This window comes from Primulina eburnea, chromosome 4, assembly GCF_022965805.1.
Source record: "Primulina eburnea isolate SZY01 chromosome 4, ASM2296580v1, whole genome shotgun sequence".
NCBI classification, from domain to species: domain Eukaryota; kingdom Viridiplantae; phylum Streptophyta; class Magnoliopsida; order Lamiales; family Gesneriaceae; genus Primulina; species Primulina eburnea.
In genome coordinates this window covers 42,777,573-42,798,490 of record NC_133104.1, presented here as the reverse complement: position 1 = coordinate 42,798,490, position 20,918 = coordinate 42,777,573, and the positions used below count along the sequence as shown (strand labels likewise).

The following is a 20,918-nucleotide window of genomic DNA, read 5'->3' as shown; positions in this document are numbered from 1 at the left end:
AGGCAAGTAAACTCCCTGAAGGGAGTTCAAAAGTGATTATCAAGGAGGGTCACCGAAACAAGCCTCAGCAGGTGATACTTGAAAAGCCTACACCGGCCATGACCAAGCACATAAGGCCGTTGTACATCAAAGCCCACTTGAATGGAAAGCCAGTGTCTAGAGTGTTGATTGACAATGGCTCAGCGGTAAACGTTCTCCCAGTAAGAATGTTGAAAAGTCTGGGCAAAAATGAGGAAGACTTGATTCCTTCAGAAGTTTCGGTTGCTGCATTTACAGGGGAAACTACCAAGACCATTGGGGTACTCCCCGCTGATGTTACTGTGGGGAGTATGTCATCTTTATGTGCATTCTTCGTGGTAAACTCCTCCGCCAACTTCCAAGCGTTGTTAGGCAGAGATTGGATCCATGCAAACCAGTGCATACCATCCTCAATGCACCAACTGTTGTTATTTTGGAAGGGGGATGACGTGGAGGTCGTAGAAGCGGATGGACAACCGTTCCAAACAAGTGCAAGTGCAGTAGAAGCCAGATATTACAATGGGGATTTTGGGCCCATCAAAATCCGTAGCAATAGTAAGAAAGAAAATCCACTGTACATGCAAACACCAACTCCAAGCTCGGTGTTGGAAAGAATCCTCAAACCTACTGTTATCGTGCCGTCGAGGCCGATAATTCAGCCACTGATTGAGGAGATTGATGATTGATTCGAATCAAAAAGAAAAGGAGGTAGCTGCAACCTCTATATGGAAGGCACATGTGCAGCGAGTACTGGACAAACTAAGGGAAGAGGAAGCATGGGACACTTATGGAACTGAAGTTGTCCAAGAAGAAGAATACGAAGATGATGAGCTTCAAGTCGATGAGTTGTTGATGGCGCCATCTCAAATGGAAGATGGCCAACACGAAGTTCAAGACCCATTAGAAGAGATTAACTTGGGGGAGCTTGAGAATCCAAAAGTGGTATATGTGAGTAAGCTACTGGAAGAGCAGTTGAAGCAAGACTTGATAAGCATGTTGAAGGAATACAAAGATTGTTTTGCATGGTGTTATGATGACATGCCAGGGTTGGACCGAAAATTGGTCGAACACCGACTTCCACTCAAAGAAGGTTTCAAACTATTTCAACAGCCATCTCGTCGCATGTCAAAAGAAGTTGAATTGAAAGTAAAAGAGGAAGTGGAGAAGTTGTTAAAGGCCAAGTTTATAAAGCCAATCCGATATACCGAATGGCTTTCAAACATTGTGCCAGTAATGAAAAAGAATGGCAAGGTCAGAATATGCATCGACTTCCGAGACTTGAACTGTGCAACTCCCAAGGATGTGTATGTAATGCCGATACCTGATATGTTGATTGATTCAGTGGCTAGACATGAGATGTTATCTTTCATGGATGGATTCTCGGGCTACAACCAAATCAAAATAGCTGAGACTGACACTCACAAAACAGCATTCAGATGCCCGGGAGCTGTTGGTACGTTTGAATGGCTTGTTATGCCATTCGGGCTAAAGAACGCGGGAGCCACGTATCAAAGAGCCATGAACTCCATCTTTCATGACATGATATGACATCATATTGAAGTATATATAGATGATATCGTTGTAAAGTCTAAACAAGCTACTGATCACATTGAGCACTTGAGGAAGAGTTTCCAAAGAATGAGGCAATATGATTTGAAGTTAAATCCATTGAAATGTGCATTTGGCGTGAAGGCAGGAAACTTTCTGGGATTTCTTGTGCACCAGAGGGGAGTTGAAGTGGATAAAAACAAAGCCAAAGCCATTATGGAAGCAAATCCGCCTAGAAACAAGAAAGAGTTGCAACGCTTCCTTGGGCAAGTGAATTACCTGAGGCGTTTTATCTCTAACCTTGCAGGGAAGACAAAGGAGTTTTCACAGCTGTTGAAGCTCAAAGACAGCGGGGAGTTCAAATGGGAGGAGTCGCATCAGAAAGCTTTTGATGTGATCAAGAGTTATCTATCTAACCCACCTGTTCTGATGCCTCCCAGGTATGGAATGCCCCTTAAATTATACATCTCTGCTGCTCATGAGTCAATTGGATGCCTACTAGTTCAAAATAATCATGAAGGAAATGAACAAGCCATCTATTATTTGAGTAGATTCCTTACTCCAGTAGAGGTGAAATACTCTGTGATTGAAAAGCTATGCTTAACACTGTATTATGCATGTACTAAGTTAAGACATTATTTAATTCAATCAAGAGTGTTTGTGGTGGCTAAAACCGATTTGATTAAATACATGCTTAATAGACCCATCCTCTCTGGGAGAATTGGCAAATGGTCTTTAGCATTGGCCGAGTTTACATTGACATATTATCCCCAAAAATCAGTAAAAGGCCAAGCTATCGCCGATTTTTTAGCTGATCACCCTTCACTTGATGAGTTTATTGGAGAACAGGTTGGATTTCCAGTTTGTGGAGTGGGAGTTCAACCCTGGGAGTTGAAGTTCGATGGATCAAGTACAGAAACAGCAGGTGGAGCTGGTATTGTGATCACCTCCCCAAGAGGTGTGAAAACCGCTCTATCCTTTAATTTGAATTTCCCATGCACCAACAATCAAGCGGAATACGAAGCGCTGGTCATTGGATTGGAAATTCTGAAAGACTTAGGTGCAAGAGAGTTATTGATATCAGGGGATTCTCAGCTGGTACTCAAACAGCTGTCAGGGGAGTTCAAATGCACAAGTTTGTCCTTAGCTCCTTACTATACCGCTGCATCCCAACTGCTAGATGATTTCGAGGAAGTGTCATTAGTACACGTCCCAAGACAAGAAAATTGGGAGGCAGACGAGTTGGCACAGGTTGCTTCGGGATTGAAGATGTCTCCGGAACTTACACACAGGCTGGTGTTGATTCAAAAGAGAAACCACCCTTCAATTCAGCAAAGAGGGATTCAGGTAGATACGCTCAACTTGGATATAAACTTAGCTGGTGACTGGAGGGATGACATAAAACAGGTGCTAGAATCAACCGGGAGAGATATTCCACGTGGTTTAAAAATGAGAGCTCTTAATTACGTTTTAGTGGAGGGTGATTTGTACAGGAAAGGGCTAGATGGTCTGCTTCTCAGATGCATAGGCTTCCCAGAGGCTTTGGAGATCATGAAGCAAGTTCATGAGGGAGTGTGTGGAGCGCATCAATCTGGAATAAAGATGAGATGGTTGATAAGGAGGTATGGCTACTATTGGCCATCCATCCTGAAAGATTGCATCAAATATGCTAAGGGATGCCAGCCATGTCAGAGACACGGGAACATCCAAAGAATTCCAGCGGATGAACTTCACAGCGTTGTCAAACCATGGCCATTCAAAGGCTGGGCCATGGACTTAATAGGGAAAATCTACCCTTCATCATCTAAAGGCCACTCGTTCATCCTTGTGGCTACAGATTTTTTCACCAAATGGGTAGAAGTAGTGCCCTTGAAGAAAGCAGAGCAAGGGGATGTTATTAACTTTGTGAAAGAGAATATTATTCATAGATTTGGAATTCCAGAGTCATTGACCACAGATCAGGGAACTATGTTCACAGGCTCAGATATGAGGGAGTTTGCAGAAGACTATGGAATTAAATTGATAAACTCATCCCCTCATTACCCACAGTCCAACGGGCAAGCCGAAGCGTCAAATAAAGTGTTGATAAAGATTCTACAAAAGATGATGGAAGAGAATCCTAGGGATTGGCCAAGGCTATTATCAGAAACTTTGTGGGCATACAGGACATCCAAGAGGACTGCCACTGGAGTGAGCCCTTTTTCCCTTACCTTTGGCCATGATGCAGTGCTCCCATTGGAGATTATGGTGCCATCAATGCGAGTGGCAAAGCAAAATGAACTTTCCCTTGAGCATTATAATGAAGCAATGATCATGGAACTAGAAGAACTAGATGAGTTGAGAATCCAAGCGTACAATGCTTTGCTGTTACAGAAACAGAAAGTGGCAAGAATCTACAACAAAAGAGTTAACAAGAAAAGTTTCCATGAAGGAGAAATAGTGTGGAAGACCATACTACCACTAGGAACAAAGGATAGGGAGCTGGGCAAATGGTCTCCCAACTGGGAGGGACCATTCAAGGTACATAAGGTGTTAGACGGAAATGCATATTGGCTATCAAGCATAGATGGCCATCCACACAAAAGATGCATAAACGGCAAGTATCTCAAGCCCTATTTTCCGAGTATGAGGGAAGAAGTAGGAAGAGCTTGCGAGTAAAGCAATCTCAAAGGCTAATCTTCAGTGGGGAGTTGGCATTTTTCAGTGGGGAGTTGGCCTTCGGGGCCACTTGTGTATATATTAAGTTCCTGATTTCAAGGTGTCATGTGATGTAGGCCTTAGGGCCACTTAAATAAATATATTTTGTTTAAGATTCAACAATAAAATCGATCGGGGAGAGTGGGACAGTAAGCCACTTCCATTCTTTATGTTGAAGGTCCATTATTTCACTAGGGAGTCGGCCTTATGGCCACTTATTTCCAATTTTTCTTTTATGGTACCAAAAATCATGGTGGAATAGACCGTTCTATCATTATAAATTGATTGTTTGCATGTGCAGTGACAGATTCATGAAGTAGGCCTTGAGGCCACTTAGAATGTGGGAGGAAAGGCACACAGCCAGCGGGGAGTTGAGCTTACTAGGCAGACGACGAGTAATAAAAGAAGAACTGAAGAGAACAAAGGTGATATGCAAACCCCAAGAAGACCCAGAAATTGATTTTGGAAGAAAAATAGGCTAATCAGCCATTTTTGCATGTTTTTAGCTTCATGTTGTGGGATTTTGTTTGAAGTAGGCCTTAGGGCCACTAGTGTAAATATTCGTTATGGTTTAAAAATAAAGATGATCAATTCAAGTTGCCCAGGAGGCCACTTTTATCATATTGAATTCATTTTGTTTTGATAAGAGATCAGGGGAGGAAATAATCGCGAGCGGGGAGTTTTAAGCCAACCTATGGTTTTGATTGAAGCTATTGAAATGAGTTGGGTTAAATGGATTTGAGTTGGGTTAAATGGATTAAGAACGAACAGAAACTCCTTCCCAACCTCCAATACACAACCTCACATACAAACCCACCCTCATTCCACATCCATCACCCAACAACCACAACACAAAATCAAGAGTCAACAAATCAAAAGCGGAGTCACCGCATGCAAGAACAGTAAGTAAACGTGTATGCGGGAAAGGGGTCCGACTGAAGTGCAAATGCATATACGTGTATGTGGGAAAGGGATCCGACTGAAGTGCAGATGCATATACGTGTATGTGGGAAAGGGATCCGACTGAAGTGCAGATGCATATACGTGTATGTGGGAAAGGGATCCGACTGAAGTGCAATGCATAATGATAGGGATAAGGGAGTCGTCTTGAGTGGATGCAACATGTAAGGGCACGTAAGGGCACATTAGAGTTGAGAAGTACCTGTGTTGCAAGATACCCCAAATGACACTAATGCTTAAGCGTCCAATACACCAGAAAACTGAGGCCAACCCATGGCCAATTCTCAAAACCTGTGAAGAGCAAACATGCGAACCGCATATACAACAAGAGACTACATACCTATTCTTTTCACCGCCTGTGGAAATGGCACCGGAATGAAGAATGCATGCAGAATGAACTTTCTTGGTCTCCTGGGCCCCCAAAGGTCCTTCAGATCAATAAAAATGGCCATGATAATTCCAAATCCAAGGAGAAATGGAAGCTACAGAGGGCAAACATGCAATATAGGTGTCGGTGGCTGTAGTTGATGTGTCCACCAGCTCAAAAGATGTTAAAACCTGTGGGGATTTCAAGTTTGTGTCGAGAAATGATGTCCTCTCCTGCTCTGCAGCAGACGGGGAAAAGTCCAGTACCCTGCTCCCAGATGATAGAGGCAAAGCTACTGTTGTCATGAACAAAGCTCTCGAGGCTTTCCTCAGCAAAGTTCAAAGTGATGACATTCTTGCTGGAGTTATCGGGCTTGGTGGCAGTGGAGGGACATCTTTAATTTCCTCTGGTTTTCCATCTTTTCCCATTGGAATCCCAAAGTTGATTGTATCAATTGAGGCCAGTGGCAATACTGAACCATATGTTGGAACATCTGATTTGGTGTTATTTCCATCAGTGGTGGATGTTTGTGGCATTAACAATATGAGTAGATCGGTGTTATCTAATGTCGTTGCTGCTTTTGCTGGAATGGTGATGGGACAGCTAAAACTTTCCGAAGAATCAGCCACTGATAATGAGAAGCCTACATCAGGAGGAAGGGCTATGGAAGATCTTGTCAAAGCCGGACTTATACAGGGTGTTTTGGATATCACCACAACCGAGGTAGCTGATTACACTGTAGGAGGAAACATGGCATGTGACAGTTCACGTTTTGATGCCATATTAGATAAGAAGATACCCTTGGTTCTAAGGGTTGGTGCCTTAGATATGGTGAACCTTGGACCCAGAGCCACCGTACCTTCAAATTTTCAACAGAGAAATATTTACGAACACAATGAACAGGTTACACTTATGCAAACTACAATTTATGAGAATGTGAAATTTGCAGCCTTCAAAGCAAAGAAGTTAAACAAGTCATCATCAAAGGTTCGTGTCTACTTGCCAAAGATGGGAGTTTTTGCCTTAGATGAACCAGACAAGGCGTTCTATGATCCAGAGGCTACTGGTGCTCTTATACACGAAATGCAGAGGAAAATGGTTGACTCGACGGTGGTTGCCGTGGATCTTCCGTCGAAGCCTCCGTCAACTACTGAATTTGGTTCAACGCGATCGATTCCACCCATCAACACAGCAATATTTTCTCAACAGCAACCCATCGATAGCAACTATAATTTGGGCGGAGAAATTGGCTTGAGAAGGAGACAAACCTGCGGCGCTGGAATCAGGGAGTGGCGACGGAGAAGAACTTCGAACCAATGATAGACCCTCGGCAACCACAGCAGGGCCGGCGAACGCGTCGGGCGGCGAGATGGAAGCGACGGTCGAGACAGAGAACGCGCCCGCAGTGCTTGGTTCAGAAGGGCGCACCGGAGAAGAATCTCGAGCCATCGGTAAATCTCTAGGCAGCGACGGGCGTAGGTGGCGGAGAACGAGCGGAAGAAATTTCAGAGCAGCGGGGAGCGAAGGACAAAGCGGCGAGATGAAGAAGACGAGTAGCAGGCGCGAATTGGATGGGGGAGGGAATTCAAAAGACGATTAGAAAATTCAAAGCCCAGGGAAAATAAGTTTGAGTGCTCGGCCCATTGGTGGAAGCCCAATTCATAAAACATTTGTGGGATACTAGCTATGGAGGAATTGAAAATTGGGTTACATACAAGCATTTTGGCCCAATGGGCCAATGCTTGCGGGGGGCAATTGTTTGGGCTAAAAATAATTTAATTACAAGCCCAAGTCAATTCTGAAGCCCAATTAAATAAGCCCATAAAAGAATAATTCTTAATCGATTAAAAAATGAGCACTGAGCGCGGAAGAGAAAAAGAACGTGGGAGGATAGTTAGAAATCGTGGCATTAGGGGAGCAGATAGTGGAGATCATGGGGGAGTGGAGAAAGAGGACGCAGCGGCCAGGAAGAAAAAGGAATCGGCTAACACAACGAGAGAGACACACAAGACAACTCTTCAACACGCACAAAATTCTGCAAAATACTCTCTGCAAAATTGCAATCTTCAAGCTTTAGTCGTTAATCATTCCAGCATATTTCTAGCAATTTACATCTTCTCGTTTCATGTTTCAGCAATTCTATTTGTTATATTTTTACGTCTTGTAAATTCCTACGGTTTATTGAAAATATAAACAATGTCAGGGATTTATTTTCTTCAAATTCCAATAATTTTCTTAGTTTTGGCGTTGCATTTGTTTTAGGAGATTAGAACCGACGGTCAAATTTAGTATCCATAATCGTCAAGTTTTTAGAAGTTAGATTTTTATCATTTTCACACATATCGGTGCACTTCGCACCTGGCACGCCCGCAAATATCAAATATTGTGCAAACAATTAGTTTTCGAGTTAATGGCAAATACGAATATTTGAATACTGATTTTATGTTTGATTATATCTATCGTTACTTTTTATCGTACTTAGGTCGATATGATTTATCTAATTATGCATAGTTTGTAGATTATTATCTTAGCACATGAATTCATCCGATGTCCAACAAAAATTAAAAAACTGTTGATTTCATCGTCATAAAAAAATCGATTATATGTTATGGAGTCGGAAGTGAAGATCCTTAGTGAACATGGCCACCCGATTACTCGATGCTGATGTCTTGCAACTATTAATTGTAATCATGTCCAAGTAAGGTACTAGATACGGAAGGCGTGTAACCCTTTTATTGGCTCGAATTTTTGAATATTTTATTTATAAATATAGAAGTAAATTTTCATGTTTTTAAAAACTTGTACATAATTTTTATTTGTATAAATTTTTGAAAAGAATAGTATAATAACATTTTCGGAATTATAGTATTTTACTATCAATAAACTCCACAATTATTTTTTATTTCATAATTTTACTCTTTGCTCATCCGATCGAGTATTTTGGAAATATGTTTTTAAGTAATATTCGGATACAATTTTTTTTCTTAATTGAATCTCATGAAATTTTTTTATTACAATTGATGTTGTTTTTATTGGGTTTATATAACTATGTTTCTTTAATTAAAAAAAATGTACTAAAATAAGAAACATTAAATATTAGAAAATAGAAAAATGTTTTGTGAAAATATGTAATAGTAATTAATAGAAGCGAGGAGGCGCGTGCAAAAATCTCATGATGAAGTCATGTGCAAATGCCATTCCCCACAAGTCTTCTCGATTCCCTCGTCGCCCTCTTCTCCTCAAAATATCGCAATTTTCGTAACAAAAGTTATATGACAGCTCAACTCATAACAAAAATACAAAATAATTAATAAGCCAGGCGAATTTAGAAACATATGTAATTCCGAAGGTTATTTTATACTTATTTTCCAACCAAAAAATATACTAATCCTGCCAAGAGGATGTTAACGAAATTGCTAGTACCAGAATTACAGGCAGGAAACGATATAAATATATTGTTGAAGACATGTATATTATTAATGTAAGAACAAAATCAAACTGATATCTGACGTGTATAGTAGCGAACGAAAGAATACCTGAAAACACACCAGAAACCCACTTGATTGTATAGTGACATGTATATCTACTTACCAACGGATGCATGCATGTTATTTGTTTATTATGAGCACAATTTTCAGAATATTATGTTAAAAATTGTTAAAACATGATAGAGAATTCGAACAGGGGAAAGTCAAACAAATATGCCATTGGATACAATAAGCTGTATGAATAGATTTTAAATGTGATCGATCAGTTTCCAAAGCAAAAAATAAAATAAGCAAGCCAGTGAAAATGGGGACTACTGACTAGTATACGATTCGTGGTCCGAATACAAAAGGGTGGTCCCAGAATTCTTTTATTTCCCTTTTCCTCGATGTCTCTACCAACAACTTTTTCAGATTATTTACATCACCCGAGGTGCCAAGGTCCATTTTCATCAGGTTTTATGCATGTAAAATATATGTAAATATTACACATATATCTGTATGTGTACGCGTATACATGCACGTGTCGTATTTCTCGGAGTGAAAAAAAGCTTTTGATATATGAGAAAGTGGAAAAAGATTCTTGGGACTTGGGAGGAGACGAGATGTTACCAGTGGCTAGTTCCCTTTGTTTGTTTTCAAGCTGCGAGGCTCAAAGCTCCGATCTTTGGATGAATTTCTTGGTTGGGCACTAAATTGGCGGTTATTATGAAGAAAATTTTGTGGGATTGGAGGCATGTTTGACGGAAACAAAGAATGATGTGAAAAATGATGTAAAATGTTTGGGTGAATTTCTTGGCTGAGCACTGAAGTGTTTTCTGTTGTTACCGTGATTTTTTTCAAATAAATTATAATAGCCCGAAGTTTTGAACATTTGGGATTAGGCTCGAAGATTTGGAAGTTTAGAGGGCGTGTAGCATTGTTTTAAGTTTCTTACATTAAATCAACGTTGTACGTGAAAGATGGCTATGTATTGTAAAGATGGTAACACGGTGTCTCGAGCAGTGTCATCGGCTGCATCCGTGTGCGTAGACAATGGGAAATATGTCCGGTACACACCTGAGCAGGTTGAAGTCCTGGAGAAGTTGTATCAGGAGTGTCCAAAGCCGAGTTCAATGCGCCGGCAGCAGGTGATTAGAGAATTCCCCATTTTGTCGGACATTGAGACCAAGCAAATCAAGGTCTGGTTCCAGAACAGAAGGTAATTTTCTGATTATCAATTCTGTTAGTATTTTATTTCATTTTTTTTTATAAAATATGAAACATAAGAGTCCTTAGATGGAAACTTTATAGTCCGAGTTTAATAATTGGTATATTCTATATTGTTGGTTTTTACTTGGGATCTTTGTATATATGGTTCTGACCATGATCGGTTTGATTGTTCTGACTCGAACCCATGATTTATATCCAGGATTGATCACAAATTCACAATATTCAGGAAGTTACTCTATATTTGAAGATTTTTGTGTTATGGCGCCTGTCCTTTTGATCAAATAATTCATGACTTAATTAAAAGTGTGATGAGTTCTACGGGCTGGAAGTTTATAATATGGTGGTTTTCTTGAAAATGCAGATGTAGAGATAAGCAAAGAAAAGAGGCCTCGAGGCTTCAGTCCGTGAATAGGAAACTCACAGCCATGAATAAGCTCTTAATGGAGGAGAATGATAGGCTGCAGAAACAAGTGTCCCAATTTGTGTATGAGAACAGTTATTTTCGCCAACATACCCCCAGCGTGAGAGTCTTGTATCTTCTTGTTTCACTATTGAAATATATGGGTTAAAAATGAAGAAACAAATCAGGTTTGATTGTATTCCTATCGCAGAATGGGCTTATGATGAAAGGCACCGGCTGTGAATCTGTGGTATTGAGTGGTCGAAAACATCACTCGGTGCCTCAGCATCCACCAAGGGATGCAACAAGTCCTGCAGGGTGAGTATTGGTAGGAGGGTACCTAGCAAGAGTGAGCAGGGTAGTTACTCGAATGTGAAAAAAAGGGAGAGTCCTTAAGGGGGGTGATTATTTGTTGTTCCACCATGTGATTCAATTTTTTTTTTGTGTATGGGTGAGGCTTAAGGAAACTTATTCGGTTTTATGATATTCTTCCCCAGGCTTTTGTCCATTGCAGAAGAGACTTTAACAGAGTTTCTCTCAAAGGCCACTGGAACTGCTGTTGAGTGGGTTCAAATGCCTGGAATGAAGGTAAAATGCGTATTAAATTCGTTAAATTTCAAGTATTCGTACATGTGGGGACAATTCTCGGGTAAAATATGTAATACACCGATATGCATTATTATTACCCATATCTGTCGACATATTCAATGATGATTATTTAGTCGGTCATGTCAGAAGATACGATATATATAATGGTCCTCCATGCTCTTTAAAGTATGATCAGTGAGATTACGTTATAGTTTCAATAAAAGAATATTATATAAAACAATTGCCTTAATCAAGATTCTTGCGGTAGTTGGGGGTAAACGTTTTTACATGATAATGGATATGCATGGACTCTTTACCATGTTTTGTGGTTATTTGAACTGATATTACCCTTTTTCCATTGCCCTAAATTTGGAATAGCCTGGTCCGGATTCCATTGGAATCATCTCTATTTCTCATGGTTGCACTGGCGTGGCAGCAAGAGCTTGTGGTCTGGTTGGTCTAGAGCCCAACAGGGTTAGTTTCCTTCATTCTTGCTCTTGCCTTGTGATTTTTCTTAGGTTTTAGGGATGAAATTAAACGGTGAGGTCTGTTGTAGGTTGCAGAAATGCTAAAGGATCGACCTTCATGGTTTCGCGACTGCCGAGCTGTGGATGTGCTCAATGTCCTACCTACTGCCAGTGGCGGGACCATAGAAATTTTATACATGCAGGTTGGTGTATGTTAATATCAACTTATTATTTTATTTTTGGTTATAATTTGTAAATCCACTTGTGAGATCTTGAAATTTGAAATTTTATCTGTATGCGCCAACTACTTTGGCGCAAGGTCGTGATTTTTGGTTGCTGCGGTATACTTCGGTCTTGGATGATGGCAGCCTAGTGGTAGGCGACCTTCTTTAGCTCATAATTTTAGTGGTCTTTTTCTCATTTTCAAAGTCTACTATAAGTTTTGGAGCAATTTCAGGTCTGTGAAAGATCACTTAGCGATACTCGGAATGGATCAGGCATGCCACCTGTGCGGAACTTTGTGAGAGCAGAAATGTTGCCTAGTGGTTACCTTATTAGACCTTGTGAGGGTGGAGGGTCAATTATCCACATTGTAGACCACATGAATTTGGAGGTACTTTTGTGTGTCATTGATGACTTTGTATGGCCTCATGTTATGTTGCTTTTCTTTCCGACTTGTTAATTTTCATTAGCAGAATTATATTTTTCATTTTATTGTTGAAATGTGTATGAAGGAGTGTCTGATGTTGTGAGCAACATTGTCGTGTAAATTTCTAAATCTGTGGACAATGGGACTGTATCAACTGTTCCAATTAGTGAACTGATAGTTGGAGAAATTGCTTTATACTGCACGTGCTTGTTTTTTATATTTTTTCTTGGCTAGGCATCCAGTGTTCCCGAGGTTTTGCGCCCACTTTATGAATCTTCAACTATGCTTGCTCAAAAGTCCACGATGGCTGTAAGAGACTCGAGCTACTTTCTTGAATGCTCTATAACTCTTGAATCACAAAATGGAGGGCCTATAGTCTTTTCTTTCAATTTTGACGTGTTTTGCCTTTCTTTCTTCTTTATCACCCAATGCAGGCTCTTCGTCAGCTTAGGCAGATATCTCAAGATATTTCACAGGCCAGCAGTACCAACTGGGGCAGACGGACACCAGCTCTACGGGCACTTGCCCATCAGCTCAGCAGGTTGGTTACCATTTTACACCCCGTCTTTAGTTCTGTGTCATTTCATTAAATATACACAATCATTTATAGGAGATTCAATGAAGCTCTTAACGGATTCAGTGATGGAGGATGGACGTCTATAGACAATGATGGTGTGGATGATGTTACTATTCTTGTCAACTCCAATCCCGAAAAATCTGTGGGCTCAAATGGATGTACATCCATTCATGATGCTGTCTTATGTGCCAAAGCATCTATGCTTTTACAGGTATTTTCACCACGTGTTTGTTTCCACTTGTGTTTTTTTTCCCTCAATTTCTGGATCTCATTCATTTGTCCTTTTCTCGGTGCAGAATGTGCCTCCTGCCTTACTATTAAGATTTTTACGAGAGCACAGGTCCGAATGGGCTGACAACAGCATTGATGCTTATGCAGCCACTTCTGTCAAAATCGGTCCCTGTGCTTATTTAGGACAGCCTGGAGTTGGTAATTTTGGGGGTCATGTTATCCTCCCTTTGGCTCAAACCATTGAGAATGAAGAGGCAAGTGCATTGAATTTCTTGGTAGTGTAACATGATATCGGCCTTTGCAGACTGTGTTGTGACTTTCACGCATTTCCCATTTTGTAATAGCTGCTGGAAGTAATTAAGCTCGAAAGTGTTGGTTATTCTCTGGATATTGCAGTGATGCCGAGAGATGTGTGCCTGTTGCAGGTAATTGTTTCCTTCCCTGTTTGTTAAATTTATCGCAAAGAGTAGTCATAGTTTTCATGTTTTCTTTTTACGATTTGAGTATTATAAAAAGATTTGCCAACTATCTTCCTGCGTTTATATTCTGAAATCAAGAAGTTTTCAATACATTTGATTTTGGAATTTGGCAGCTCTGTAGCGGGACAGATGAGAATGCTGTTGGCACATGTTCTGAACTCATATTTGCCCCTATCGATCCATCTTTTGCTGACAATGGTCCTCTTCTGCCCTCTGGTTTCCGTATCATTCCACTTGATTGTGGCAAGGTGAATGTTCACACACGACTTGTTTCTTTTCTAGAGCAGAAATATGTCTAAGAGGACTAAATGACTAGTGTAAGTACAATGATACTGATAATAGCCATCAATAAATTTATTGATTATAAAAGTCCTATTACTACCCACTTGATTTATCCTTGATTAACTATTTCACGTAGTATCATCAACTGATACTTGGCTTCAATGATGACATGATACTTGGCTTCAATTCTAAGTAGGAGTTGTCCAGCCCAAATCGCATGGATCTGGCATCCGTTATTGAGACTGGTGCAGCAGGCAACAAGCCTTCAAAAGACCTTGATCTTAGTAGTGATTGTTCTAGATCTGTTGTCTCTATTGCATTTGAATTTGCATTCGAAAGTCACATGCAAGATAATATCGCATCAATGGCTCGACAGTATTTACGTAACATTATATCATCTGTTCAAAGGGTTGCATTGGCTCTCTCGCCATCACATCTAGGTTCTCATGCTGGCCTTCGATCACCGCTTGGAACTCCTGAAGCACATACTCTTGCTCTTTGGATTGCCCGAAGTTACAGGTGCTCTATTTAGTGCTTGAATGTCATATTTCTAAAGATTTTATGTATGAATTTTATGAGCTAGGCAACTTTAATGTGATACGTATATAACTGTTACGTGTCCCAAAAGGTCGAGTGACCAGTAAACTTAGCTCTCTGATTTAATAGCCTAGTATTTTGGATGTAGGATCTACTCTCATACTTATGTGATAACAATAAATACATTAGATAATAATAAGAAAACCTTTTTTGGAAGTCCTAGTAGAAAATCACTTTTTAGAAATCGGAAAATGTGGAATTCTAGCCTTCCGTTTTAGATTTGCTGAAAAAAAAAATTTAAAAACTTTTTTACTATTATATTTGCATCTAAAAATCAAGACTGCTTGTTCTTTTATGGACGGTATTTTAAACCCAGCCTACTTTAAGTGTTTTTTAAGTCGTGGATTCTGTATCAAAGTGGTCTAATTATGCTATTATAATTAACATATCCATGGATCAAAATATCTGCGTACAATTATGTTGTATTTTTATTGTAATTGTTTAGCTCACCCCCATTTCATTATCTTGTTAGAAACTATATGGGAGCTGAGCTGCTCAAATTTACCGGTGAAGGTAACAACTTTGTTCTCAAAGATCTTTGGCATTACTCGGATGCCGTTATGTGCTGCTCAGTGAAGGTAACCCCTTTTTCACATCCAGTCTCATAATATATATAAAGAGCACAGCATATGTTTTGATTGATCTTATTTAAGCATGGAATTTATAAACCTTTTGCAGGCGTTGCCTGTTTTTACTTTTTCGAACCAAGCCGGTCTTGACATGCTTGAGACGACATTGGTTGCGCTTCAAGACATACCTTTGGAAAAGTTATTTGATGATCGTGGAAGGAAAAATCTCTGGTCCCAGTTTCCTCAGATAATGAATCAGGTTAGAGAATTCCCATACTTGGAACTAAAATTTAACAGACTCATCCTTGCTTGTGTTAGTTATCATTGGCTAATGAAATCATTTTATGGAACTAAAATTTAATAGATTCATCCTTGCTTGCGTTAGTACATGCAAATGTCAAGAAAATTGTGAACAGGGTCGACTGAGGTCTGTTGCCTCCTTTTCTCTCCATTGCACACAATCTAATGGTAATGACATGAAACCGCGATCTCGGCAACTAAGAATAACGATGAATGAACCAAGTCAGCCAGAATAATGTATTTCTGTGATCTCATGCTCGTAAAACCCTGAATCTTCAGTACATCATTCTTTTCCCCGTGAAAGCTATCTATATTTTTGGTGTTCTGATAGAATTTGCCTCGCGACTTAATTTGAAGCTGATGTTCTTTCCACTCTGACAACATTACGAACAGGGTGTTGCATCTCTTCAAAGTGGCATATGTCTGTCGAGCATGGGCCGGCCGATCTCGTACGAGCGAGCGGTGGCTTGGAAGGTCTTGAATGAAGATGATAATGTCCACTGCCTCTGCTTCATGTTCGTCAACTGGTCTTTTGTTTGATTTTACTATCTTAATTACTGAAATAGTTTCAACTGACTCCGTTTGTACCTAAACTCCTAAGTTTGATCATGCTTCTGAAATCAGACAGTCGTGATTAACTAATTAATGATGCTTTTGGGATGTGAGTTTCTATGTTTTCTGCCTGTGCTGGGTCAAACCCTGTGCACTTGGGGTCATAATCGGGAAAAATTCCTCTACATCAATTTCGAACTGAGCCCCTTTTGTATGCTACTCGATGCGAATATAATAAACTTCAAGCGTTTTTCCATAGCTTCAAGTAAACATCCCAATATTCTTCTCTCGCATAATAATTCTTTTTTAACAAAAAAAGAGAAAGAAATCAAAGCCCCGGTTTCTTAAATATTTTATTTACTATAGAATACGTGGTCTGATCAAAATCTATAATTGTGGCCTTTAGATATAATGAACGTTTGAAATACATATAAATGCAACTTTAACAGGCTTGCATAAAGTGGCGGAGCCACATACATATATATCCAGGCTTTAGTTCGGGTGGTTAAATTTTTTTTAAAAAAAATTTATATGTATATTTTGTATAATTTTGGAATAATATGATATTAGTGCGAGTATTCAATTTAAAATATTAAAAGATTTTAGAGTTTAAAATTTTAGTCCGGACAGAATCATTTGCATTGCCATATTATATGTACAGCTTAATGAGTAAGCAAAGCTTTAGGCACGAATTTTCCGAGTTACTGCTGCCAACGGCTCTAAAGTGTAAAGTGAAAGTGACCTTAATTATTTAAGTTGTTCAAGATTTATAATTATTATTTGATGAAGCAAAAATTCCAACTACAATTACTGTAATATCCCCTGCACTCCCGCGCTCCCCGAAAAATTCATTTACACTAATTCTGTTCGCACGAGTGTATATATATTAAAAAATTGATGTAAATAAATTCGTTTATGAATTCGAGATATTATATTAAAAGTACTATTTTCCATTCTCCATTTGGTTGCGCCGTTAGTTTATTCCGGATATTTTTCACACACACCCCACATATACATGAATAGACAAAAACTTGTGTGAGACGGTCTCAGAGGTCATATTTTGTGAGACATAAATTTTATTTGGGTTATATATGAAAAAAATATTAACTTTTATGCTAAGAATATTACTTTTTATTGTGAATATCGGTAGAGTTGACCCGTTTCACAGATAAAAATTCGTGAGACGGTTTCACAAGAGACCTACTCATATATATATATATATATATATATATATATATATATATATATATATATATATATATATATATTAACATGACATATTTCTTTCAAGTTCAATCTAAATTAGAATCAGCATTAATATAAAAAAAAAAACCAAGAAAGAAACTATTTTTTAATGTGAATTAAATTATAAAACTTAAAAGGTCACTTTAGTAAAAGTACCATCTCAAGTGCTCTCAGCCCTGTCTAAAAGCCCCTTTAAATACCCCGTTCATAAGACACCAAACTTCGTCTCGAAAATCAAAACCACGAATTACACACATTCCCAACAAAATTTTTCATAAAAAGATATGGAGCAAAATCTACCAATCATAGCAAAGAAAGTATGGAGCATAGTCCGAGTCCTATATTTCATGCTACGTAAAGGCATATCCAAGGGAAAATTGTTTTCAGATCTCAACATGATGATTCAACGTGGCAAGATCGCCGGAAAAGCCGCCATACACAACCTCATGTTCCACCACCACCTTGTTGCCGCCTCCTACTCCGGCCGCCGCTTCCACGATGCTGGTGGCAACCTCGAGTATGAGTTCAGCTGCAGCAACAGCCCAGCTTACCCTACATTCCACCTCCCAAGCTTTATTATCAACAAGCGAAAACACTCACACGCACAGCCACCCATCGATGGCGAGTTACTGGTGGCGGCTCTGGAGATGATCAACAGCGCGGCGGCGTCACCGGCTTTGCCTGGATTTGGGCCGAGCCCGATGGTAAGGCAACTGAGGATAACTGACTCTCCATTTCCATTCAGTGATGCTAGGATTGACGAAGATAATCGTGTGGATGAAGCCGCAGAAGAGTTTATCATGAGGTTTTATAAAGATTTGAAGAGGCAAAGTGCATGAATCAATTAATCTTGAAATAAACATCGTTTGTTTTGGATTTAAAAAATAAAAAATAAATTCCCGAAGATTATTGTTTTGGACGCGTCGTCAAATTTCATGCACGTTTGCATGTACAAATAATTAATGAAAATTGATTTAAAAAAATGGTTTATTTCTATTTGTTTCAGTCTTTTTTTATTGAGGTTGATCATTATATTTTTTTTATTCATATGCTTATTTATTATAAATGTATTAATGGAACAACTATAATTAAAAATTATAAGTTTACGGTATTGTAAGGCAAAATCATTTATTGAAGAGGTGATGAGTGTTATAACGAGCATGTAGACTATTATGGATCCCATGCTTTTTGAAGAGACTGTTTTAACTTAAATTTACCATATATCTAATAATTATTATTTCCAATTTACGTATAGTTTTACGAAAAGTTACTTTCCCGGTCCGTTATCAATTGAGGAATTATATATAAGCATAATCTGTTATTCAAGGGTTAAACTTTTTAATTTGCAGAAAATGCACTAAGAAAAAAGAAAGAAAAGCCAAAAGTTTAGGTAAATTGGTATGGTGAAAGTGTGAAAAATCAGGAATTTCAAGGATGCTCGCTTTTCATTATTTATTAGACCCTCTTAATTAGCCTGTCATTTCTTTGGTATATTTCCTTTATGATTTGCATGAGGCTTTTGAGAGAGCGACATTTGCATTTTTTTTAATTAAATTTAAATCGATCATTAAACTTATGTTTGCATATTCTAGTGGGAGCTGAATATATGTAGGAAATTAACCTAGCTTTCACCAATTTTTTTTTTTTACCAAAATCACTAGTGTAGAATCATAATCAATATCTCGCCAGTTTTTGAATTTCAACTATACTAAACATAAATCTGGTTATAAGAACACACAAAACTGATTTTTTTCGAGTCAAAAGTTGTTAAGATTGGAACTTGGTCCTAACTCAACCCCAAAAGCTAGCTCAAGGGCGAAGATTGTCCAAGACCATATATACAACTCCCATATATTTTATCCAACCGAGGTGGGACAACTAACAAAATTCAATAATAAAAAATATATTTTTTGTGATGACAGACAATTCTGTAAACTTTTCCTTTCAAAATTTACATAATAATTTTGTTTCTTTCAGAGTAGATATTTTCTGTAGGTAAGGAGACCTCTGTATCAGCCTCAGGTGATGTAATATGGATGACCTGAGCTAAACACTTGTTTTGCCAATCCATCAGCACAGTCTAAAAAACTATGAGCTTTGATTTATAAGACTTTTAAAGTGGTAGTGAAAGTCCTAACCTAAAATCACGCTTTTTAAAACAAAGAGCTTCGTTATTATTATTATTATTTTTTTCAAATCTTTTCTTTGATTAAAATAAAAAGACATGAGACTTGGAAGAAAAAGGCGATAAAAGTGGGGAAAGTGACACCAAAAAAAGGTGGGTAAAGTGTGGCGTGGGGTTTATTGGTCAATTATTGAACTCTTAGAATGAACAAATCAAAAGTCTGTTCTAAAAATTATTTTATGCTAGTAACTTGTCATGTGTTGCGTGTTTGTACGTTTTATTTTTGTATTGAAAATATATGTATTATTTTGTTGTTATTTTTAACTTACTGTTCGGATAACATGCCATTTTTTCTAACAAATGACGAATGTAATTATCGTACGTATAATTTGTTTAGAATGTGTGTAAATTTTGAATGTGATTATAAATAATTTAGCAGTTATATCAAATATATGTGTGTGTGATTTTTTTTTGTGGGATGGTGATAATATTGCATTTGTTAGATAATTTGTTTGGTCGGATAAAGGTAGTATCGCCATTTTTAAAAATGATTATGCGGAGAGACGAAGTTAGTTAGAATTGTGATAAATTCTTTATATAATACTAACGACGAAGCACACACGATACGTGTCGTAAAATAAATTATTTTAGTTATAAGTAGAATGAAGCAATTCTACATATGTGTGCAAATGGAGAAGTTTTATGATATTTTTGAAATAATATTTTGATAAAAATGAGAATTAAAGATATAGTGGTTGTGAAATTTGAAAAGGATAATGAGTTTTTAAAGATTGAGGAAGATATAAGGAATAAAGAAATGTGAATAATATGGACTAGAAGAAGTGGATAAATGGTTTTTGTAATTTTTAGTTTAAGTTGATAATGAACTAAAACAGACAGTGTAATTTTGATTTCGACGTCTTTTCTTTTTTAACAATGAAAATTTGATGTTGATGTCACATTAACGACCAAATAAGTTAATATAAATGCCTTAAGTTCATTAATAATCCACTTCCCAATAATCCAAATACAGTCTTACAACTTAAAAAATAAAATATATGATCTTGACTCTAATAATAATATTATGATCGAGTTCTTTAAAAAGGATCTGCTTGAAAGTTATGATAATGCTTCATTGATTATTTATATTTGATAATCTTATGTTGAGTGGGTCTCTTGTGAGACCGTCTCACGAATCTTAATCTGTGAGACGGGTCAACCATACCCATATTCACAATAAAAAGTAATATTCTTAGAAAGTAATATTTTTTCATAGGTGACCCAAATAAGAGATATGTCTCACAAATACGACGAGATCTGTCTCACAAATACGACCCGTGAGACTGTCTCACACAAGTTTTTGCCTCTTATATTTGGTTGTATATTTTCCTGGCCCATTAGATATAGGTTAACGCTGATTACGGTCTTATATTTAAATGAGGGTCATACCATAATTTTGAAATAATTAATAAAAAAACAAACAAAAAAGAAAAAAATGTCATGACACCAGGTTTTTTGACTCTATAATGTTCAAACTTAAGGGAAATATTGACATTTTTATATTATATAG

At 38.1% G+C, this 20,918-nt stretch overlaps 3 protein-coding genes across 3 annotated transcripts; all 3 read left to right on the top strand.

Annotated features, from left to right (window-relative positions):
- Window positions 1–5,609: 5,609 nt before the first annotated feature.
- On the top strand, window positions 5,610–6,910 carry LOC140830321 (toMV susceptible protein tm-1(GCR26)-like). The gene is made up of 2 exons (XM_073193598.1): window positions 5,610–5,648; window positions 5,732–6,910. The coding sequence occupies exons 1-2, from the start codon at window positions 5,610–5,612 to the stop codon at window positions 6,908–6,910; spliced, it is 1,218 nt and encodes a 405-aa protein (XP_073049699.1).
- Window positions 6,911–9,482: 2,572 nt separating this feature from the next.
- LOC140829222 (homeobox-leucine zipper protein ATHB-15-like) lies at window positions 9,483–16,123 on the top strand. Its single transcript, XM_073192282.1, has 18 exons — window positions 9,483–10,276; window positions 10,649–10,808; window positions 10,899–11,005; window positions 11,185–11,275; window positions 11,654–11,749; window positions 11,832–11,945; window positions 12,034–12,117; window positions 12,200–12,355; window positions 12,626–12,700; window positions 12,826–12,932; window positions 13,002–13,179; window positions 13,265–13,453; window positions 13,544–13,624; window positions 13,792–13,926; window positions 14,157–14,479; window positions 15,030–15,135; window positions 15,236–15,385; window positions 15,820–16,123. The coding sequence occupies exons 1-18, from the start codon at window positions 10,038–10,040 to the stop codon at window positions 15,964–15,966; spliced, it is 2,538 nt and encodes an 845-aa protein (XP_073048383.1). The 5' UTR covers window positions 9,483–10,037; the 3' UTR covers window positions 15,967–16,123.
- A 1,384-nt stretch (window positions 16,124–17,507) lies between these two features.
- Window positions 17,508–18,062, top strand: LOC140830320 (uncharacterized). Its single transcript, XM_073193597.1, has one exon. The coding sequence runs from the start codon at window positions 17,508–17,510 to the stop codon at window positions 18,060–18,062; it is 555 nt and encodes a 184-aa protein (XP_073049698.1).
- Window positions 18,063–20,918: the final 2,856 nt, after the last annotated feature.